Genomic DNA, 20,643 nt, shown 5'->3' with positions numbered 1-20,643 from the left:
AATAAAACTGTTGCAATATATGCAAAATGCTCAGATTTCAGCCATTCTCACCTGGCCTGTTAGACAAATTAGCAGTTCTTGGGAGGCTTTTATTTAAGCGGTAACATAAATTTATTTCAGCCAAGCATTGCAATCTTCTTTTTTCCCCACTGGTCTTCCCTGTCTAACTGATAACATGACATTACATCTAAATATGGCACCATTGTATATGTACATACATAACTTAATGTCAAGATGATCCCTGTTAGGTGGAGACATAACAATGGTTCCTTGAGTTATGTTATAACTGAATGATTTGTAGGTCATTTATTGTCATAGGGTTAATAAACAACGTGTTTGTTTCAAAAATTTAAAGTAAATTAAATAATTTGACAACTTTTTAAAATCTTTTTTATATGTAATTAAAATACAATAAAACTTTATTGATCCTGAAGGTTGACCCTGAAGGAAATTGGGTAATTGTTGTAGTTCAGTTGCTTACCTAAAGTGAAGCAATCCCTTCACCCAATCAGTGACCTTGCTGTTACTGACACTTTTATAATATATCCTTACACTTCACTGCCACCCTGTCTCTGACCTATATTTTTACCTGTCATTCCATATTCAGTATCACACCACATAATTGTGTTAACTGTAATGCTTCAGAGATAATATTTCTTTTCTTTCTCCCATGAAGGTCATTTCACCCTTTGCCCAAACAGCCCTACGGGTTGAATCAATTTACAAGGGAGGCTGTGAAAATCCCGGCTGTCCAACTGTCTATTAGAGCAGAAGCCGCCAGCACAGGCAAATCAGACAGTTCAACACAGAGCCAAGGACTAACAGCCTTATCTACAGCCCAGCGAGAGAAACCACAAACGTGTACGGCTGTGTTAAATGGAGAACTGTTAACTCAGAGTCGCAGCCGCCTTTAGTGCTGCTTCCGATAACACTGTCACTTTGCTAATTACAGTGCTTAGCTGTTCAAAGGTACGAAAAGTCCCATCAAAATTAAATTGCATTCATGTGTAGTGCACATTTTTCCAAGTATTTTACTTTGTTTTGCCAGTGCCACCGCTTGACTGCTTCGTGGTATCTGGTCCTAGTGAAAGTGACCTAGAGACAAGAAAACAGAAAGAATAGCAGATTTAGTTTTCAGACAAAATGATGTGGAAACAGTTACTATTCATTAGTGATACTGTATCCAACTTACCATTGTGTAAAGTGGAATCATTGTCTTTGGCATGAAGAAGTAGAGGATGTTGTCAACATATTTTCTGAAAAGGAACCATTTGGAGTTGACGTGTGCTCGCATCTATGAAACAATACAACAAATGTGTTTGTGAGCCATTTGTCCATTTTATGATATCATTAGGTAGATCTTTCAGCCATATGAGAAACTTTCTTTCTTCCTGCCTTTCGATATAATTGCAGCAGTGGAAGATCAAGAGTATTGTTAAGCCAACACGTAGTCCTGCTATCAGTTTTAATTGCTTTATCCATTACTTTTGAGAGCGAGACTTTAAATGCACAGAAGGTTAGAGAACTGTTCCGCTTCAGAAGTGATGAAGAATCAAAATATTTATAGGTTTAGAAGCCAAGCAGATTTTCTTATGCCCATCAACACCTTTTTGTTTTTCAGTTTTCAGTTCAGCGGAAATACATTTTATTGAGCAGTTTAGATTCACTTGAATAAATGGTTCTAGTGAAAGTGGTACTGCACATGCTTCTTATCAAAATGTACTTCAATGAGACATTTTTTCTAATCACCAAAATGGCTTTAAGAAGTTTCATGGGTCACTTCTGTCTCCCTCAGATGAGAGGAAATTGGTTAGGATGTTTAGGAACAACCAAAGAACCACCAAGGATCAAGCCTGCCAAAAACTGGAAACTGTTGGAACAGCAGTGTCACTGTCCACCCTTCAAGTGAGTTTTACGTCACTATGGTCTGAGACGTTGCTGACCAAGAAATAAGCCCCTGCCCCAAAACTGATACATTCAAGCTCACCTGCAATTCACAGGTTCCCAAATGGACAAGCAAAATGCCTTCTGGAGAAAATTTCTATGGTCAGATGAGACAATGATCAATGATCAAGTGGTATGTTTGAAGGTATAAAGGCGAGGCGTGCAAACCTAACAACACTGTAACAACTCTCATGCATAGTGGTGGTAGTGGGGCTGTTTTGCTGCCAGTGCTACTGGTACATTGCACAAAATGGATGGAGTAATGAAGAACAAGGGAAATTCTTCAACTTCACCTCAAACAGCTCAACAGCTGAAACTTGGACACAAGTGGATATTACAACAGGAGAATGTTTGGAAAAAGCAAACATCAAAACAGGATTTGGAACAGATAAAGCAGGCTTACATTAAGCCTTTTCTTCACAAAAACTGAAACTTCAACCCACTGTACTTAGAAGCTGTGCTGTGGCAAGAAACCAACCAATCTATGTGACATTTAACCAAATATTAGTGGGAGCATATGTCACGGTACTGGGCCTGTGACCCAGTGTTTTGGGTTTTTGGATTAAGTTATATTATTTGATTTGTTGTTTTTCGCATTTTTGGTTCTCTTTATCATTTTCTCCTTGTGCTATATTTTTAGTTTTCTGTCACTGTGCCTTCCATATTCCACGGTTAGTTACTCTTGTCTCTGTGTTTCTGGTTCCCTAGTTAGTCATGCCTCCATGTCACAGTGTCAAGTCAGTTTCTTTGTGTAGGTCTCTTGTTTCCTGTTTTACTTTGACAGTCTCAGTGTTTTCAGTTTTGCTTCCTCCCTGTCTCATTTTGTCAGATTAGTCCCAGCTGTGTTTCCCTGCCGTTTCTCATTCCTTCGTTACACCCTTGTGTATTTAAGTCCTGTGTTCTCCTCTCCCGGTTGTCGTGTCATTCCCATTTGCTGTGTATGTTTCTCCATGCTCATCATTTCCCTGGTTTCTTCAGAGTCTGCTCCTAGTTCCTTAGTTTTCTAGTTTTCCTGTTCTTGTTCCTAGTTTCCAGTTTTAGGTTTTGTTTCTTGTATTCTGTATGTTAGTTTTCTTCAGCACAATAAAGCTGCCTCCCTTAATTCATCCCTTTGTGTTTTGCGAGTCCTGTGTTTGGGTCCAATCCTGCCTGCCACACAGTGTGACATGACAGTATAAGTATATATTTGACCATTTGTGGAGTAGAGAAAATCGAAATTAAAAAATAAAAAATCTAACTTGTGCACCCAATTCTTTTTTTAAATTCATTAAAGATGTATGTTGTACAATCATCCCACTATGTAAAAAACAAAAACAAAAAACAGCTCAACAAATTCATACACTGTAAATCATATAGTGTATAAAAGTTTGACCACAACTTCCTGCTTTCATATTTAAAAAAAAAAAATATATATATATATATATATATATGTGTGTGTGGATTACTTCAATGTAGTTGTACATGGCCAAGTCAGCAATTGCGTGGTCGTCTGGAACCCGAACTCTGGTATACTCAGGCAGAACAGCACCTAGCGGGATACACAAAGGGCCGTATGGAAATTATTCTGTATGCTCAGCTTTTCTCTCTTCGTTAATCTTTGGTCATTTAAAAAGTGCTTACTGAAATCCTCATTGAATTGATCCATTATCTCGTCAAAGACAATGCAGTCCTCAAAGCCCTATAAAACATGAATAGATGAATTAGTCTCTGTCTAATTCTGCCTTTTCCTCTCCTCATTTAGTGCTACTTACAGCATTCATTCCTTGTCCATAGAAAGGCACTACTGCATGGGCTGCATCACCCATAAGGACGCACGCGTCACCAATGTGATATGGGTTGCATTTGACAGACACCATGGCCTGCGCAGGCAATCGGAAATAATCTCTCCGGAGAGTATCCCTGCAACACAAAAATTGAAATTCAAGAATTACAAACTCATTTTGCACAATTTAATCTGACAGTTGCAACAGACTGTTTTGTGTTTGCCAAAACAGCATTTATCACAAGACACAAACACAGCTATGCTCTGTCTGTCTAACTAAGCAGCTAAACTGAGAAATTAAAGCAGGCACTTAGCCGTTTATGCCTAAACACTCTGAATGAGTAACTGAATGAAAGCTTCAAGTGTTTCTGCACCTCACACAGCCCTCCACCTCTGTCACCCGCAACATATGGTTCACCTCAAATTAGAACCTCACCTCACAAAATCCATGTAACTGTAAGTCTGCAATTTCACACTTCACAGAACAGAGCTGTGGATGTGGCTGGAGCTGATGGGATGACGGGAAATAAAAGACCTTTTGAAGACACTTTGGCAGGTCGGATGAAGAGATAAAGGCAGAGATGAGAGACGGGGGATTCAGGGAAATGGGTGGGGAGGGAGAAAGTCACTTACGCTCCTATTAGTGGTATGGTGTCAGGCAAGTATTTCTGGAAAAACTCGATGACTTCATCTCCTGTGGTGATCTTCTCAAAATCTTCAAAGGGCATGAAAAGGGTACAGGTGAATGTCTTGTCCTAAATCAGAAAGTAAACAGAGTACACAGAGACGTTAGCTCCCAAATCCATCGTGACACTCTTGACCACAGGATGCTTCACATGATTAACCTTTTACCGCCCGTTGTTCCAGCAGAGATACATGAGCACTGAACTGTTAGCATCACGCCAAGTTATACATCCAAATGAAAGATTAGACTGTTGTGTGGTCTCACTAATTTTGGCACATTGGGGGGGAAAAAGGAGATTCAAACTATGCTAACAGCATACTAACTGCATACTAACAGGCCAAAATAAGTACACCTTTATTACAACATCGGTAAATGTAGGAGATTACCATAAAAACAAAGTACCCAAAGCACTTATTTTGCAGAATGGTCAGTTTCAGAATAATATCCAATTATCTTCTGTATTTATTATTTATGCTAATGCTGCTGTTAATGTGAGTTTAACTGCAGGTTTTACACTGCCAGCTATGCATTGAACTTTTTAATAATATGGCTTTAATCATCTAAATCTGGAAAATAGACCAGCTAAATAAACATAGATAATTATCGTATATTGATAGCAATAATAATGATTAACATTTAATTATCAAAAGATGTTAAAGTTTTAAGCATTAGCATAATGTGTCTCCTTATGTAACAGTACAGTTAAGGACGAATGTTATTAGTTTTACTGATATTTGGTCGTAAAGCATTAGTTAACATGTTTGTGTTTTAATCTGTGTTGTCCTCTGGGACATAGGAAGAGATGTTTCTATAAAGAAATACCATTAGTCCATAAGGATTGTTCTTTCTTTTTTCCATTCCCAGAACTCTTTCATGGATTGCCACTGAATAGTAGTTTCAGGGATATTCTACTTAAAGTGATTGGCCAATGAACCTACAAACAAGGATAAATTCTGCTACCATTTGGTGTCACCAGTTTGGTGGTGACGATTAAGTCATGCAACTGTGATATAGTTTTCTAATGTTAGCATTTTACTAATGATAATTTCATTTAGGCTTCAATAAAAGTTGAGCTATTTTTGAAGACTTTTCTAAACCAAAAGGTAAAAGTGTTGTTGCTGTTGACCCCTCTGTGACCCTGATAAGGATAAGCAGAAGAGGATGAATGGATGGACGGAATGCCAACTTTCCTGGCATGTACAAAAAAGAAAGAAAATCTTGAGTTAATGCAGAAACTGTGTAATGGGGAAAGGTAACAGCCATTGTGATTTACATGTGATGTACATGTACATATTTAGTGGGTCTCAATAAAGTTCCTGTTCCTTTTTGGAAGCAAGTTCAAGTAAAAGTAAGATCAAGAAAAACTGAAGGCCACTGTGTTCATTCCTCCTTCATCATTATCGTTCTGGTTGAAGTAAACAAAATCACTCACACATTGCATACCACACAGTACACAAATGGCAATATAATCAACACAGTTTGACTATTAAAAGCCTTAAAAACATTCATCTTAAATTCATCACAAATGTTTAATGAAAAAAAATGAATTAGGCAGATGACATATTAAAACATCAGGCAGTTAAACGGGTACCTCACACACTAAACACTTGCATAAAGTGAATCACATCAATGTCCAGATTGCAAGTGTCAGCAACTTTGTCTAAATGCTTCAGTGGGTTTCCAGAGATGCACGGCCATTCCAACGCTTGAGTACCCAAAGCGTTACCAAAAAATTAGCATCCTGGTGCATATAAGGCAGCAGGAAGCAGCATTTAAAGTTTAAATAGATTTTTTACTTGATTTTATATGTTTGATTCACATTCATATCTATGGGCAATTTAGAGTTTCCAATTAACCTATCCCCACTAACTAACTGCATGTCTTTGGACAGTGAGAGGAAGCCGGAATACCCGACGAGAATCCACGCAAACATGGGGTGAACATGCAACTCCATACAGAAAGAGCCCAGCCTGATGGTGGAAATAAACTCAGGACCTTATTGCTGTGAGGCAACACTGCTAACCACCGTGCCACAGTGCTGTATCCCGCCGCTCGCCCTAAGACAGCTGGGATAAGCTCCAACCACCCCCCACCCCCACGCGACCCTGAAAAAGGATAAGTAGAAGAGAATGGAAGGATGAATTTATATGTTTGAGAAATCTTCCCTGCTGATCATAGTTTAGAATTTTCCATCCTCAATGTCAACGTAATGCCAGACACCACTGGATGGAAGTTCACTGAGGTTGTGTATGTGCCATTATCTGTCCTTCTGAGAAGGTGTCATCTATCAACATCACAAAGTCCTCCCCGTGGACATTTTAGCACTGTTACCATGGTATCCACAGCAGGGAAGACAATTTTTTTCACAGCCATGTGAAATGTGTTTCTGGGAAATGGGGAGTGAGTGACAGTGTGAAGGAACTCAAAAGTCCGTTGCCTTAACCTAGTCTCCTTTAGGTGAGGAAAAGAGTTGTGCTGATTCAGCCACGCAGACAAATCTTTATGGGATTAACCAGATAAAGGAAAGACAGAGAGTGTGTGAGTCAGAGAAAAAGATGCAGAGGCACAGGTGGGAAGGAGTGCAACACTGCTGTGTGAAAAGTAGGGTGAACCTCAGGGTGCCAAGATACTTCTGATGAGTAAGCCTCACTTCATGGTTATGAAGTGAGGCTAATTAACTCCATGAGGACATCCCAGAGGTCAGTCAAGCTCTGAAATTTGCTAGTGTTTGTTTCCTTTAGCTTGCCACATAATATGCAGCAGTAACTTTACAAATAAACAAATCTTGAATTGCTTAATTCACTGATATAGTTTAGAAATCAGTTCACACTTACCAAGTTGGGCAGGGCGATCATCATAAATGTGTTTCGTGGCCAGATGTGTAGATAATTAGGCTTCATAGCAAACTGGGGATAATGAAGGCAGCCAGCAGAAATTAAATGAGCAGAAAGATAACTACCACTGCAGCCGAATTTTGCTGAGCCAAATACTAGAAGCGTGCTGACCTCTCCATTAATGGGTAGCATGGTGAGCTCCATGTAGCCATGAGGGATGTAGGTCTGGCTATAGTCAAAGCGGCTACGTCGAAGGAACTGCTTGCGTATGGCAGAGAAAGCCCCATCACACCCCACAATCAGGTGTGCCTTGACCTGCTCCTTGGACCCGTCCAACCTGAGAAACACATTAGCAACATGACAAGTTAACTTCATTAAAAACTAAGTAACATGGAGGTTATTTTTAAGAATTAACTGCTTTAATGATTAAGCCACAGAGTTCCTAATTACACAAAAAATACCCATAAGAATTGAATCGTGTAATGAGCAAAGGCTTACTGGAAGCAGTGTCCAATCGCGTACAGAGCTGTCACTGCTTGGCTTTATAGAAAGCCTCTCTTTTCTGATACTTGAGAAAATAAGGTAACTGCTCAGCCTCGAGGCTATTAGCTTAAGGCAGTGGTTCCCAAACTTTTTTTGCTGGGCCCCCCTTGTTTTACAAGAAAAATGTTCGCGCCCCCCCTCGCGCGCACGCACGAACACATACTCCAACCACACACGCCCATATTTTGCTCCATTGCGGTTTATTTCACACCTCAAACATTTAGTAAACAATTAAGGAAATACAAGTAATCTGCAATAAATTACAGGTAGTAAGAAAATAAACTACTAAGTCTTTTACGCTACGTCCACACCTACACGGGTATTTTTGAAAACTCAGCTGTTTCGTCCACACGTAAACGGCGTTTCGAATCACCGAGAACAGAGATTTTTTAAAACTCCTTTTTTGCGTTTACGTGTGGACGAGGAATACAGAGTTCATCACACAATGTCAAAGGTATGTGCCTTTTTTCACCTCACGCTGTGTGCACGTTATTGTTTACATGAGATGAATTGCAGAATGGCAGACAGAGACGAAATACTGTTAATCTGACTATCTACAGGTTTTACACGCAGTTACTGTCCCTCCATTTAGAAAGGCAGAGGCATCATGGTGTAATTATTTTACATGTAGTTGTTTGTTTTTTTCCTGTGTAATAATATTCAACATTGCTATCAATACATTTTTAAAAAAATCCCTCTGCAAAATGGGTTCAAAAACATAAACAACTGTTGGATGCTGTTTGTCCGTGATTTGAACCGGGGTACAAATTGTGGCAGGATGAGCCTGATGTTATTTGTATCCCACTGTAACTTTACTGTATAAAGAGCTAACATCTCCAAAATGTCAGGAGTAGTTAGTCATTACAACAAGTGTTTATGAACTACAAATCAAGAATGTGGGATACTGTTTGTCCGTGATTTAAACAGCCCAGCGCTGCTCCCAATGAAGGGAAAACCAATCCTGCAGGGAGACCTACCTCGGCACTTGTGCAGGTGAAACCAAACGGAAGATATGCTTCACCATAGAATGAAGTTGGTTTGGAAACATATTCAGCTATGCTTCATCTCCTGCTTTGCGTTCGTGTGGGCGCCCGTGCTAGCAGTGTCCAAGCGTTGTTTTTTTTGTTTTTTTTCCCTTTTCATGTCGCGCCCCCCCCTGCAATGGCTCTGCGTCCCCCCTAGGGGGCGGGCCCCACACTTTGGGAACGTCTGGCTTACGGTCTGAATGAGACACAAACGAAGTACTGACTCAAAGCCTGAGTTGACTTAAACTATCTTCTTGAATGTTCTATTAGATACAGCAGATTTATATTAAATTTACAATGTTAGAATGTCACTATTTTTATAATCAAAAGCCACATGATGATCATTTAGTGGTCATTAAAAACTTTTACTTAGATGAATGATGGTAAAGGATGGTTGCGTTTTTGCCGTCACCTATAAAAGCTGCTGTACAGAACAAGAGTCACACAGTCTGGTGTGCTATATGCAAAGATTTTTCTCTTAAGTTCCAGACCTTGCATACAATCACAGATCCGATGCTGCTCACAGGACAGCATGTGTAGGTGGATGCTGCTGCATCTGTCAAACTCAAAGTTAACTACCTCTGAATATTTTCTTGGCAACCCATCTTCATATTTAATGATGCTTGCAGAATACATGATGTGATGTTTACACACACATAAATGATGTTTAGCACTGCCAAATTGCTTGAGCACTATACACCAGTAAATAATGTGGCAGAATGTAATTTATTTGGGTGCATTTAATTATTTTTTGGCCCATATGTATTCATTTGTTTCAGGTGACTTCTTCTGTAAAGCAATGCATCATTGCTTGTGGTGGAAACATACTGAACTGCCTGCTGCCTAAATCTGAACTGGGTCTTTAAAAAACTAAAGTCTGCCTAAAATGAGTGCATGCAAGCTAAGTTAGCTGCCCAGGAGACTGGAATTGATGGGGTCCTAAAGCTAAGTTAACCTTAATCTAGTTAAAGTTTAGCAAGTTCAACTTAATGATAACACTTTATAATATATATAGCCTGGTTTGATTTAAATAGATTCCTTTGTCTGTAACTACATCTTAGAAAATCTTTCTGGCAGAAAGTTCTGAAGACAACATTTCAGTTTTTGTCCATCTATTCAGAAAAAAAACAGTTAGCTTATTACTTTATTATTAACAACACACACGACTGACAAATATTTCATGTTAGATGTGTTTTCTCAAGAATTAAAGTGCTTGACCAATCAAAGCTGAGGTGGAGTACATAAAACCTCAAAACCAAAAAAATCTTGATAATACAAGATTTCTTTTAGATATTAACAAAGCAATTTTTTTGGAAATTCATTTTTGACCATGAATGTCAACACAATATTCAGAGAGTGTGTGTGTGTGTGTGTGTGTGTGTGTGTGTGTGTGTGTGTGTGTGTGTGTGCATCCCTCTACTGCATAGCGTTGCCCTGAGGCAACAAACCACATTTCCATGCCTCACACTGGCCCTTCAAGAAAAAAACTTTTTTTTAAAAATAATGCTACCAGGCACATCTCTTTCCAATAAAATGATGAGTGTGACTTTCATTTGGGGGGGGGGACCCCTTTCCACAAGCTGCACTACATGAGAGACATCTCCATTAGGAGGCAAGATAAAGATCACTATTTTACATGTTTATAGTGAAATAAATGTATATTAAAAAAATACTTGTATGTGCATGAATATGTTAAGAAGCATATTAGAAGCAAATTTATTTATGCAGTAAAACTGTTAATTTTCATTTTCATTCATTGCCTCAAGGCAACACTGCGCAGTTAGCCCAGTTTTCTTCAGGCAATATAATGCATTAGCATGTGTGTAGAGATGAGTTTGTGTGCATTTATATGATCATAGTCAATGTTTTTTACTTTACAATCTACTCATAATTACAGGACATGGATGTAAATACCTTTTATGGAAGGAAACCAAGGGAATGTGCACTTTCTGTCCTCAGAAAGTGAGCTTTCAGGAAGTGACAATGAAGTAGAGGAGTGGATCCTTGAATGAGGTTTGAAGGACACTTAGGAGCTCAGGGGTCAGGGGTCAGTTGGTAAAGTAACTGTGTCTGTGTGTGTGTTAGTGGCCACATAGCAAGCAGGTCTGGCCAGGATCTGGTATCAAGTCGGCACTGCTGGCTGACTTCTGGCATGATAAAACGTATGTCATCCAGATATGGGCCAGGCCTGGCATAGATGGCACTATGTGATGGCATGCCATATCTGGCTTGATTGCGGCTTGGTTTATGTGGCCCAGGCCTACAGAAAACAGGTCTGGCCCAGATCTGGCACCAAGCTGGCACTTCTGACTGACTGGTGTTTTGGCAGAGTGTATGTCAACCAGATGTGTGCTAGGTCTGGCAATGACGCCACCGTTTATGCGATGGCATGCCATATCTCAGGTGGTAGAGCAGGTCACAAACTGATCGGAAGGTTAGTGGTTCGATCCCTGGCTCCTCCAGTCTGCATGTCAAGAATGTGTATGAATGTAGTAAGGAAGCACTCAGTTAAGCTAAAGTGGGTAAATGTGTCATGTTGTATAGAGCACTTTGAGTAATCTGGGAGAGTAGAAAAGCGCTATATAAAAATCAGTCCATTGTCTGAACAGAGTTTCGGCATGTTACTTTTGCATGTTCTGGCACATTTTGTTACTGCATGGCTTGATTAAGGTACAAATTAGGCTGACATCTGGGGCCAGAGCTGAAACTGTTCTGGGCCAGCACAGGGCCAGCAGTGTGTCTACAACTGGCCCGTGGCTGCACACCACCTACAGATGGCCCACATACCGCAATGAATGATGGCCCTTTGGTGGCCCAGATCAGGTTTGCCAGAGTTAATCCAAACATGGGCCAGCACAGGCCCACCAGTGTGTCTGAAACTGGCCTTGTGCTGGCCCATGTGTGGGCCACCTCTGGCAAACCAGGTCTGGGCCACCAAAGGGCCGTCATTTTTTGTGGTATGTGGGCCATGTGTAAGCACATTGTGTGAGCCTGATCCGGGCCATACCAATTTTGCTGTGTGTGTGTGTGTGTGTGTGTGTGTGTGTGTGTGTGTGTGTGTGTGTGTGTGTGGTCATGTATTACTTATTGTTGTGGGGACAAAAATTTGTGGACACACTCACATTGTGAGGTCTCGCCTACTTTATGGGGACAAATTGCAGGTTAAATCATTCAATTTTAGGGTGAAGGCTTGAGTCAGGGTTAGGGTAAGGTTCAGGCAGGGACTTGTGATGGGTAGAGTCAGGATAAGTCTCCAGGAAATGAATGTAAGTTAATGTAATGTCCTCAAAAGTGATGGAAACACAATGTGTGCGTGCGCAGGGTTAGGGTCAAATGTTGGATGCATTTTGGTGTTTTATTGTTCTGTGAAATGTTTACATTGTTTATTTGTTGTTTATTTATTTGTTCATCCTTGTTGTACTAATGCAACTTATTATAGAATAACTTGGCATTTTACTACCCTTATCGCACAGTGTTGCCTTGAAGCAACAAACCAATATCTGTTTGGAAGTGGGGAGGGGGGGGTGTCAAATTTTATGATTGATATATTATTAGGGACCCTAAAGCTCCCCCAAAATAGGGAGAATATTTTTTTCTCCAAAATTTAAAAAGTCATGCAGTAGAGGGATATGGTAGTATTACTTCCATTAGCCAACATGCTAAGTCAAGAAGAGTGAGGAGTCAGGGCTCCATTTTAGTCCTGATGCAGATGGAGTTAAAATGCTAACACTCCTAATAAAAGATCATTAAATCTTTCATTTGGTTGCCATACATACTTTGAATGCAGTTTCCAGTCTACACAGTAATGAGAGTTTAGGTCACAGGAACATCTGAATACAGATAGTTGCTTAAATGCCATTACAACACTATTACCTAAGTGGATTTATTATTGTTAATGACCAGCTATAAAGCCGTGCATAATTACCCAGTGTATAGTAAATCTAACAGCATCTGGTTTTGTAATGATGAGAGTCTGGCTTCAGATTGTTTTTAATTTACATTTGCAGCACTGCATGGCTTTAAGGGAGTTGCACTCTGTGACTAGAGGTCATCTGCATTTACGCATTTCATGCCGATGGCTTTCTGTTGTACATTTCCCACCTGGTATGGGATGATGCAACTACAGGCAGGACCAGCAGATTATTCGGGTGCTTTAAATTATATACACTTGAGAGAGCAAATACATCCTGCTGCAGTTCAGCCACAGCAGAACAGGAGAGACGTGCCCTGGATGCATAAGGTGTGTGAGACTGGGTGGCATTTGGAGCCTTTACAAAAGACTTCTTTTAATCAAAGTGGGGTTTTTTTTTTTAAGTGCAGTAACTTGACAGTGACTCATTCAAGCAGATAGGGCAGCATAGACATCAAATGTTTGTTGTTGTTGTTGCTGTTAAACACATTATAGATAAGGCTCCTTTCAATTTAGGACCCTCTGATCAGACTGAGCGGAGTTTGTGCTCGTGCATCCTGTGTTAATATTTTACAGCATGGATATGTTGATCATGACTAAAAAGATTCTGTGTCAGAGGCCAATAGGCAGATATGTGGAAGTGGACCCAAAAGCAGACTGAAGAGACAACTGACTAGCAGTTAACAGTGCTTTATTGAACACAGAGAAACTGCTGCAGGTGAGTTGAGGAAAATGTAGCATGAGCATCTCTGACGTGGGGACCACTAAAACGGGGGGGGGGGGGGGGGGGGGGGGGGGGGGGGATTCATTCCTGAAGTTTGGAAGTTTGGCTAAAAGGTGAGCAGTGAGTTAGGAGTAATGGCTTACTATTCAGGTGAAGCGAAATGAGCTCCATGGAGTGAGTGAGTGTCCCAGCTGAGAAGCGGGATGAGAGAGGTGGTTGATCCAATCCTTTATTTTCAGTAATTCACAAGGACAGGCAGGTGAGGTGGATGCTGCCGTAGCGTGAAGACTGAGTGATGGCAGATAGCCAGTGATGATTGTGCAGCCACAGAAGTGGCAGAGGACGTGCAAAGCGAGCTGCAGGTGAGTTGAGTATTGTTCCAGGAATGGCAAAACAAAAAACAAAAAAACAAAAACATAGGAGTAGTTGACAGACAGGCAATGAGTGGAAGGCTGAGCTGGTCTTAAATGAGCCAGTCTGCTGATTGCCACTGATGGACCACAGGTGTAGAAATGAACCTCCACCCCAATGTGTGGATGCTGGAATCAGCATGGCAAAACAAAACAAAACAGCATGAACCTCATGAAACTGAGGGGGTGGGGGTCAATGGCACAATCACAGGGCCTGCAAAAGTTTTCTTTAGCTCTTGAAGGCTGGAGGCTGGTGAGCAGCAGGTGTGACCTCAGAACAGAGCCCCTGAACTGCAGAAAGAATCTCCCCCTCCTTGTCATGGGTTTACATCATAGAAACTGGAGGCCCACTCGGGCCAACCGATAATGGCAACTTGTTTGGATATTGTGGTCAGAATTAGATCTGCTGGGTTCATTCTTTTAGGCCATTCTGTACTGTCAGTGGACAGAAGGCCGATACGTCGGAGTGGAGCCAAAAACAGACCCTAGAGACAACTAACGAGCAGTTGACAGTGCTTTATTGAACACAGGGAAACAAAACTGGAAACAAGGAAAATGTAATGCGAGTCTCTGACGTGTGGACCACTGGCTAAAAGTGAGTTAGGAGCAATGGCTTACTTTTCAGCTGAAGGGAAATTAACTCTGTGAAGGGAGGGAGTGTCCCGGCTGCGAAGCGGGATGAGAGAGGTGGTTGATCCAATCCTTATTTCCAGTGAGTGACAATGGAGAGGCAGGTGACGTGGATGCGGCTGTAGCGTGTAGCCTGAGTGGATGAGTAGGGATGGGTATCGTTTAGGTTTTATCCGATACCGGTGCCAACCGGTACTTAAAGAATGGAGAACACAAAATTGGTCCAAAAAACCTCATGTTCAGCTGTTTTTTTGTAAAAAGATAACAATGTTAGCCTTTTCTGCAGCTATAGGGCATATATGGTATCATTCTTGGCTGGAAGCAGTGCTTAAACAATGGAAAAAACAAACTTTGTCCAAAAACCTCTCATGTTTAACTGTTTTCCACTTTTTCTTTGGTCATTTTAGCCTTTTTGGCCAGGGTGAAGGGAGTATCTGCCATCAAACAAGAAGACAGCCGCATGTAGCTATGATGATGTTTGCTAGTTCACCTTACATACATTAATGTAATAACGTGGTTAGCCTACTCAACGTAAATTACACACGAACAACATTAAGCTACTCACGCAGAGAAGAACGGCTGCTGCTGCCATCATCATCATCATTTCTGCTTCACTGGCAGGGCTACGGCTACACACGCAGTAGATGTGCACGGTGTGAGGTCTCGCAGCAAGCTATTAAATACGGCGCATTTCTCGGCTTTAAAAAAAACCCCGCTATGCGTCGCCAGGTGTTTCATCGGATTTGAGGTGTTACCTCCTTTCCACAGTATCAGCTTAAAGCACTTGTTGCAGGCTGCTGAGTTTGCATATTTTGCTGTGAAGTACAGCCAGACTTTGACCGCTTCGCCTTGGGCGTTTTTAATCTGTAGCTCTGCTCTAAAAGAACGTACGTACCTGGACCCGCCTACTATCCTCGGAAACGTAAAATGATTGGCTAGAATTCAAAGTGTATCACAGCTCAGGAAAAAAAAGCACCGAAATAAAGCACCGAAATGTGCGCTGCTTTTCGGTCTGGTTACTACCGTTTATGTCAGAACCGGTGCCATCATGGCACCGGACACCGGTACCCATCCCTATGGATGAGTGATGGCAGATAGCCAACGATGATTGTGCAGCCACAGTAGTGGCAGAGGATGTGCAAAGCGAGCTGCAGGTGAGTTGAGTATTGTTCCACGAACGGCAAAACTAAACATAGGAGTAGCTGACAGGCAGCCAACACACACCCAAACAGCAGACACTCACTCGGATTATGACACCCAGAGGTATTTCAGTGTTAATTGAGTTGTAAATTCAGTGTCACATTTACCTCAAGCAGAACCAATTACAGAGCAACTAGAAAGTCCCACCACAAGGTTTCAAGTACAGCTTGTTTTTCACCGACTCCAGCCTTAGGCGTTTAACATGTACAGGCCCATAGTCAATAAATCCAGAGTTAAAACAAGGAATCCCAAAGTGCAGACCCCCTACTTAGGTGACCGTCTGCATGTGGCATGTGTAAGATTAGTGACTGTTTACCTGACAAAGGTCATCAGGCCCATTTCAGCATTACAGTCCTGCAGTTTGTGGTCGAAGTTCATCTTTGTGTTTGGATATGTCTCTGCCGCTGTGAGGGGAAAATGTTACAAAAACAGTTTATAGCACTGGTACAAGCATGACACAACAGCAACAGTTTAATATGACCACTCTATACTTCATTAAAACAATCAGGAAATGTTCAGCCACTGAGGGAATACGGCCTCATGGCAATTAGGATGAATCTCATGAACAACACAGCACAGCTGACAGTGGTTTTATGAAAACCTATGTTTAGACTGTCACACTTTCCAAAATCTCTCTATCTCGGCGTTCGCTCCAGAAGCTTGGATGGACCCTGATAAGAGTGACAGCTTTGTAATCAGCCTCTCTTTCAGCACGAGCAGGCAATCTAATTAAATGTAGACCCATGCTGTCGCGCATTATCTCCAAACGTACACTGAGGCTCTTCATTAAATATTAGGCAAAATCCTTTTTGGCTGAAACACTAACATATCCTCTGACGTCACGTGACGCACTCAGCCGGTTCGAAGACGTGCATAAAGCTACTGCACAGCGGGTCGAGGCTCAGCTCAATAACAATCAAACAAAATTAGGACAACTTCTGAAAGAGAGTATCCTTTAACATGAACGAATCCACTTGTTTATTTCTGCATCACATTTCATCATCAAAGCTCATTAGCCAGCACAAAGCACTTAATGACAAGACATATAGTTGGGACTCTTGTTAAATGCTGATTAATTCATGTACTCTACTTTAAGTTTGATCTGAATTTTTTGTGTCTTTTGGGATTTGCAGGTCAGGTGTGGCAAAGATGTCATTGTAACATTTATGTCTTATTTCAGTGCCTCATTTTACATCGTGGGTTGCATGCAGCCCACTTTGATCTTAAGTGGGGTGGACCGGTGAAACTCGCCTTTCTGTCATTGTAGAAAAGATTAAGTACACATTAAATCCCTGAGATGTATAAATAAAAGAAAAAAGAGAAATTTCAACAGTTCTTCTACATGATGAAAAAGTGCTGCTGTAATAACTGAAAAATGTGTCAGTATGACTGGGCTTAAATTCAGAAAGAATGTCCCTTTTTTTCCTCCAGTAATTTATTTTCATTTAATTATTTATCAATTAATCACTTTGACGTTGTGTGAATAGCTACAAGGGAGCACTTGATCATGAGGAACGGCTGTAAAACTTATGAAAATGCTATTAAAAGTCCAAAGTTAGTCCCATCCAAGTCATCCAGTCGACTGGATTGGAGTCTTTTGTGGTGTCGATTCTGGCCCTCGGGCCTTCTGTTTGACACCCCTGTATTATTTGAACCCCAACAAGTTAAACTGCCCATATAAGGCTGTATGTCGGAAAGAAGGAAAACCTATGCCCAAAAAAAAAAAATCCCATTTTGATGCATTTCTTTGTAACAAAGACTCAGCGTTTGGCTGATAAAAATTCAATTTTGGTGTGACAGTTGCTTGGTAATGTCATCTCACTTCCAGAGACACTATTTATGTTCTTACCTGTTAGCAGCTCTTTGTTCAAATTGGCTCGGTCTACCGACAGGATGTACTGAAAGGAGAACAATCTGTAATGTAGTGCAATTGTACAGCTACAGCTTATCAACTCTGCTCATTTTCATATGGGAACAGGAAGTCTCTAGGGTTTAGAATGCTTGCCTCTGCTTTCACTATCTTCACTGTATAATTTTGTTTTTTTTCCCCAACCACGAGGTGAAGAATCCTCGCCATACTGTCAGCACTCTAATCAAACAACCACTTCCAGACACCCTAAAAGTCTGCAGTCTGTAGAGGAAAACAAACTATACTGTCGTGTGACAAAAACTCAAGTCTCACTGCACAGCCTGTCACTTGTAGTCGTCATACTTTGGTGAATTCTTGTGTTACTTCACCAAACAACTACCAGTGTGTGTGTGTGTGTGTGTGTTAACACGGGCGAGATTTAGCAAGCAAAGTAAATTATTCATCTGCAGGCTGTATCTGTACACATGATGCAATTCTTACAGTATGTTTAGCAAAAACCAGACTCTTATGTAACATTATTTTTCAGCAAACTAATGATAGAAAATAATGTGCAGTCAGTTAAACAGCCCTCAAAAAGAAACAGTAATGAGCAGCATAACATATAAGTAACATATTTTCTGCTCGTTAATCAGTCTTTACAGTGTAATCTGGTTCATTTAGACTTTTTGGTTTTGTGTAAGTGTGAGACATCACAGAATTAGAAAATTCTGTACTTATCTGACAGCAGTCATGCACTTGGTAAGGTTTACCTGGCCTTTCCTGCCATAAGGGATTGGGGACTGTTTCCCATTCAGCGAATGGATCATTCTTGCGTGCATCGGGATTCCTTGGGCAACAATCTAAGAAAGAAAAAATTTGCAGAACATCTTAAATGTTAAAACTGGACCATTTGGGATAAATAATTATTTATAACGGCAGACATTTCTGCACAAAAGTTAAACAAGGGCAATCTATCGACAGCCAGCTTGTGACTCAGTGTCTGCCCTTTAGAGTATATGTGAAAACGTGGCGGAGCGGGCCTTATTCTGTCAACCTGAAAAAGTCATGCATGTGTAAAAATAAGGGACTGATGCAGAGTTTGCTCATGACGTGATCAGCGCAGCAAATTTGGAGCACCAAAAAAAGGGTCAATGACCTTAGATGCTATTATAAAGCATCCTGAGTGGACTCAAGCAAAAAAAAAAGAAAGAAAGAAAGAAAGAAAAATAGGAAAGTGGGAGATTTCCCGGAGAATGGCTTCATGCTATTTTGTTGCTAGAAATCAAAAGGAGGTTTGCCTCCGTGCACTTTGGTCTTTCATTTGGGCCAATAAACAAGTGGGAGGGGTGGGGAGTTGCAGCAGGGGGTCACCAAGCCCCCCTCCTGTAAACTTTGCCTTACCTCTGCTTTACTACTTAAAAAGTGAATGAATCGGCATACCTTCTCCTCCAGTCCAACATGTTTCAGTGCTTGCCGGCCTCGATGAGACAAGGCCAGGTTGATGCTTCTCCCCTTCACAATCTTAGCACGTCGGATATCTGACCAAGGACCACATGCACAGGTTTTACACGTTTGTGTAATGTTCTTTAGTGTGTGGGTATATTTGTCAGAGAGTAGTGTGTGATGATAGCAATTACAGAGAAAACCAAAGTTTAAAGAAAAAAAATGCTTTGACTGCTACCTTCCCGACTTTCAAAGAGTTCCACATCAAAGCCTCTTTTTGCAAAGAAGCAGGCATTCAGTGCCCCAACCTAAAGGATAGATTGCAGAAACTTTGTGCAATCCTATTCTGCATGGTCATGTATACATAATTATCTTATGGTCAAACAAGTAACAATATTAATATGTAAGCTGCATATACCCACTGCTAAACAATCTTTCCCCTTAAATGAAGCCTTTAAAATGCAAATACACTTTCTAAAGTGTGAAAGTCAAAGGCCACACGGCGTGAGAAAAAGCACATTAATAATACTTCACTTTGAGTTTCTTGTCTTACCAAACCACCTCCCACCACTGCTACAACTTTTTTCCTGCTCTGTCTGCTTGCTGGTCTCTCCATTGTGCTCAGGGTGCTCCAGCTCTCTGATCCACACGGTGTCCAGTCCAAACTGACGGGATAGCTGAGTTAAGATTTAAAAGAGGAGGAGCGTTTTACTTTCATAATCAGTTCCCCTTTTGAAAGCAAATACGTGCAACGGATAACAGGATTGTCCAAACAGTGTTGGGCACTCATCTCTGCTGACACAAAGCATCAGATGTCCCTCGGTTAAACTTATGCATGAGTTGCATAAGTTTAACTTTATGACAATTTCTACCTTATTGCGCAATATTAATCCTGAAAGTGAAAACATTCACCTTCCTCACGTCCAAAAGCCCCTTAGACTAGACTTTGCAGATTTTCCCGAGTTCAGTGAGTTCATTCGTAATAGGAGTGACCACAAATTCACAACAGACATATGTTTTTGGGGAGGACGTTACCTGAATCTTTAACGGAAAAGGTGCCTGGTGAGACGGATTAGAGCTCCTGATTAGAACAGATGATGTCAATTATAGATATATGAGGAAAGAAATCTGCTGCCATCTAGTGGCTACAGGTTCCTATATCGCTTTGGCAAAATGACCACACACATATATATATATATATATATATGATTCTAAGTTGGCCATATGTGTGGATGGACATCTGTTTCTCTGTATTTACACTGCAGTAGACTGTAAACCTGTCTAGGGTATTCACTGCCTTTCCCCCTGTGACATGGTATATGTCATATAAAAACATGGCAAATTTTTAAACTGAGTAAAAAAACTGCAATAACAAGCTTGAAAAGCAAGTCATACTAAAAAGAAATAGCTGGAAGAACACTGTGCAACTAATTAGGTAACCGGCAATAAGTCAGTAACATGACTGGATATGAAATGAGATTCTTAGAGAGGCAGAGTTTATCAGTAAACACGGGCAAAAGCTCAACCACCGTAAAAACCTGTGTTACCAACTGTGTAACAATTTCATATTAATATTCCTTAATGTAAAATGTGTTGTGCATTGAGACATGCTCTTCTACATACCTTAATGATGTCTTCCTATCAGAAGGTATCAGCAAAGCATTTTCAACCAAAGAACTGCCAC

The 20,643-nt window shown here is 40.8% G+C and overlaps 1 protein-coding gene across 2 annotated transcripts in view; it reads right to left on the bottom strand.

The window, feature by feature from the left end:
- kmo (kynurenine 3-monooxygenase) overlaps positions 1-20,054 on the bottom strand; it is a 28,882-nt gene extending 8,828 nt beyond the window's left edge. The window contains exons 1-15 of one of the 2 annotated variants that reach the window (XM_085183473.1): positions 19,995-20,054; positions 19,513-19,636; positions 19,198-19,267; positions 18,957-19,054; positions 18,287-18,376; positions 17,517-17,565; positions 15,984-16,071; positions 7,397-7,562; positions 7,226-7,297; positions 4,340-4,461; positions 3,696-3,843; positions 3,565-3,622; positions 3,390-3,472; positions 1,193-1,294; positions 1,036-1,095 (exon numbers count right to left, since the gene is read on the bottom strand). In XM_085183473.1, coding sequence (XP_085039599.1) covers positions 1,036-1,095; positions 1,193-1,294; positions 3,390-3,472; positions 3,565-3,622; positions 3,696-3,843; positions 4,340-4,461; positions 7,226-7,297; positions 7,397-7,562; positions 15,984-16,071; positions 17,517-17,565; positions 18,287-18,376; positions 18,957-19,054; positions 19,198-19,267; positions 19,513-19,575 — 1,269 coding nt within the window. In that variant the 5' untranslated portion in view covers positions 19,576-19,636; positions 19,995-20,054. The other variant, XM_085183472.1, reaches the window with a different exon arrangement.
- Positions 20,055-20,643: the final 589 nt, after the last annotated feature.

The sequence above is a fragment of the Neolamprologus multifasciatus genome, chromosome 13 (genome assembly GCF_963576455.1).
Source record: "Neolamprologus multifasciatus chromosome 13, fNeoMul1.2, whole genome shotgun sequence".
Classification (NCBI taxonomy): domain Eukaryota; kingdom Metazoa; phylum Chordata; class Actinopteri; order Cichliformes; family Cichlidae; genus Neolamprologus; species Neolamprologus multifasciatus.
Note: the sequence above shows the minus strand (reverse complement) of the source record. Positions and strands in the feature narration are given on the sequence as shown.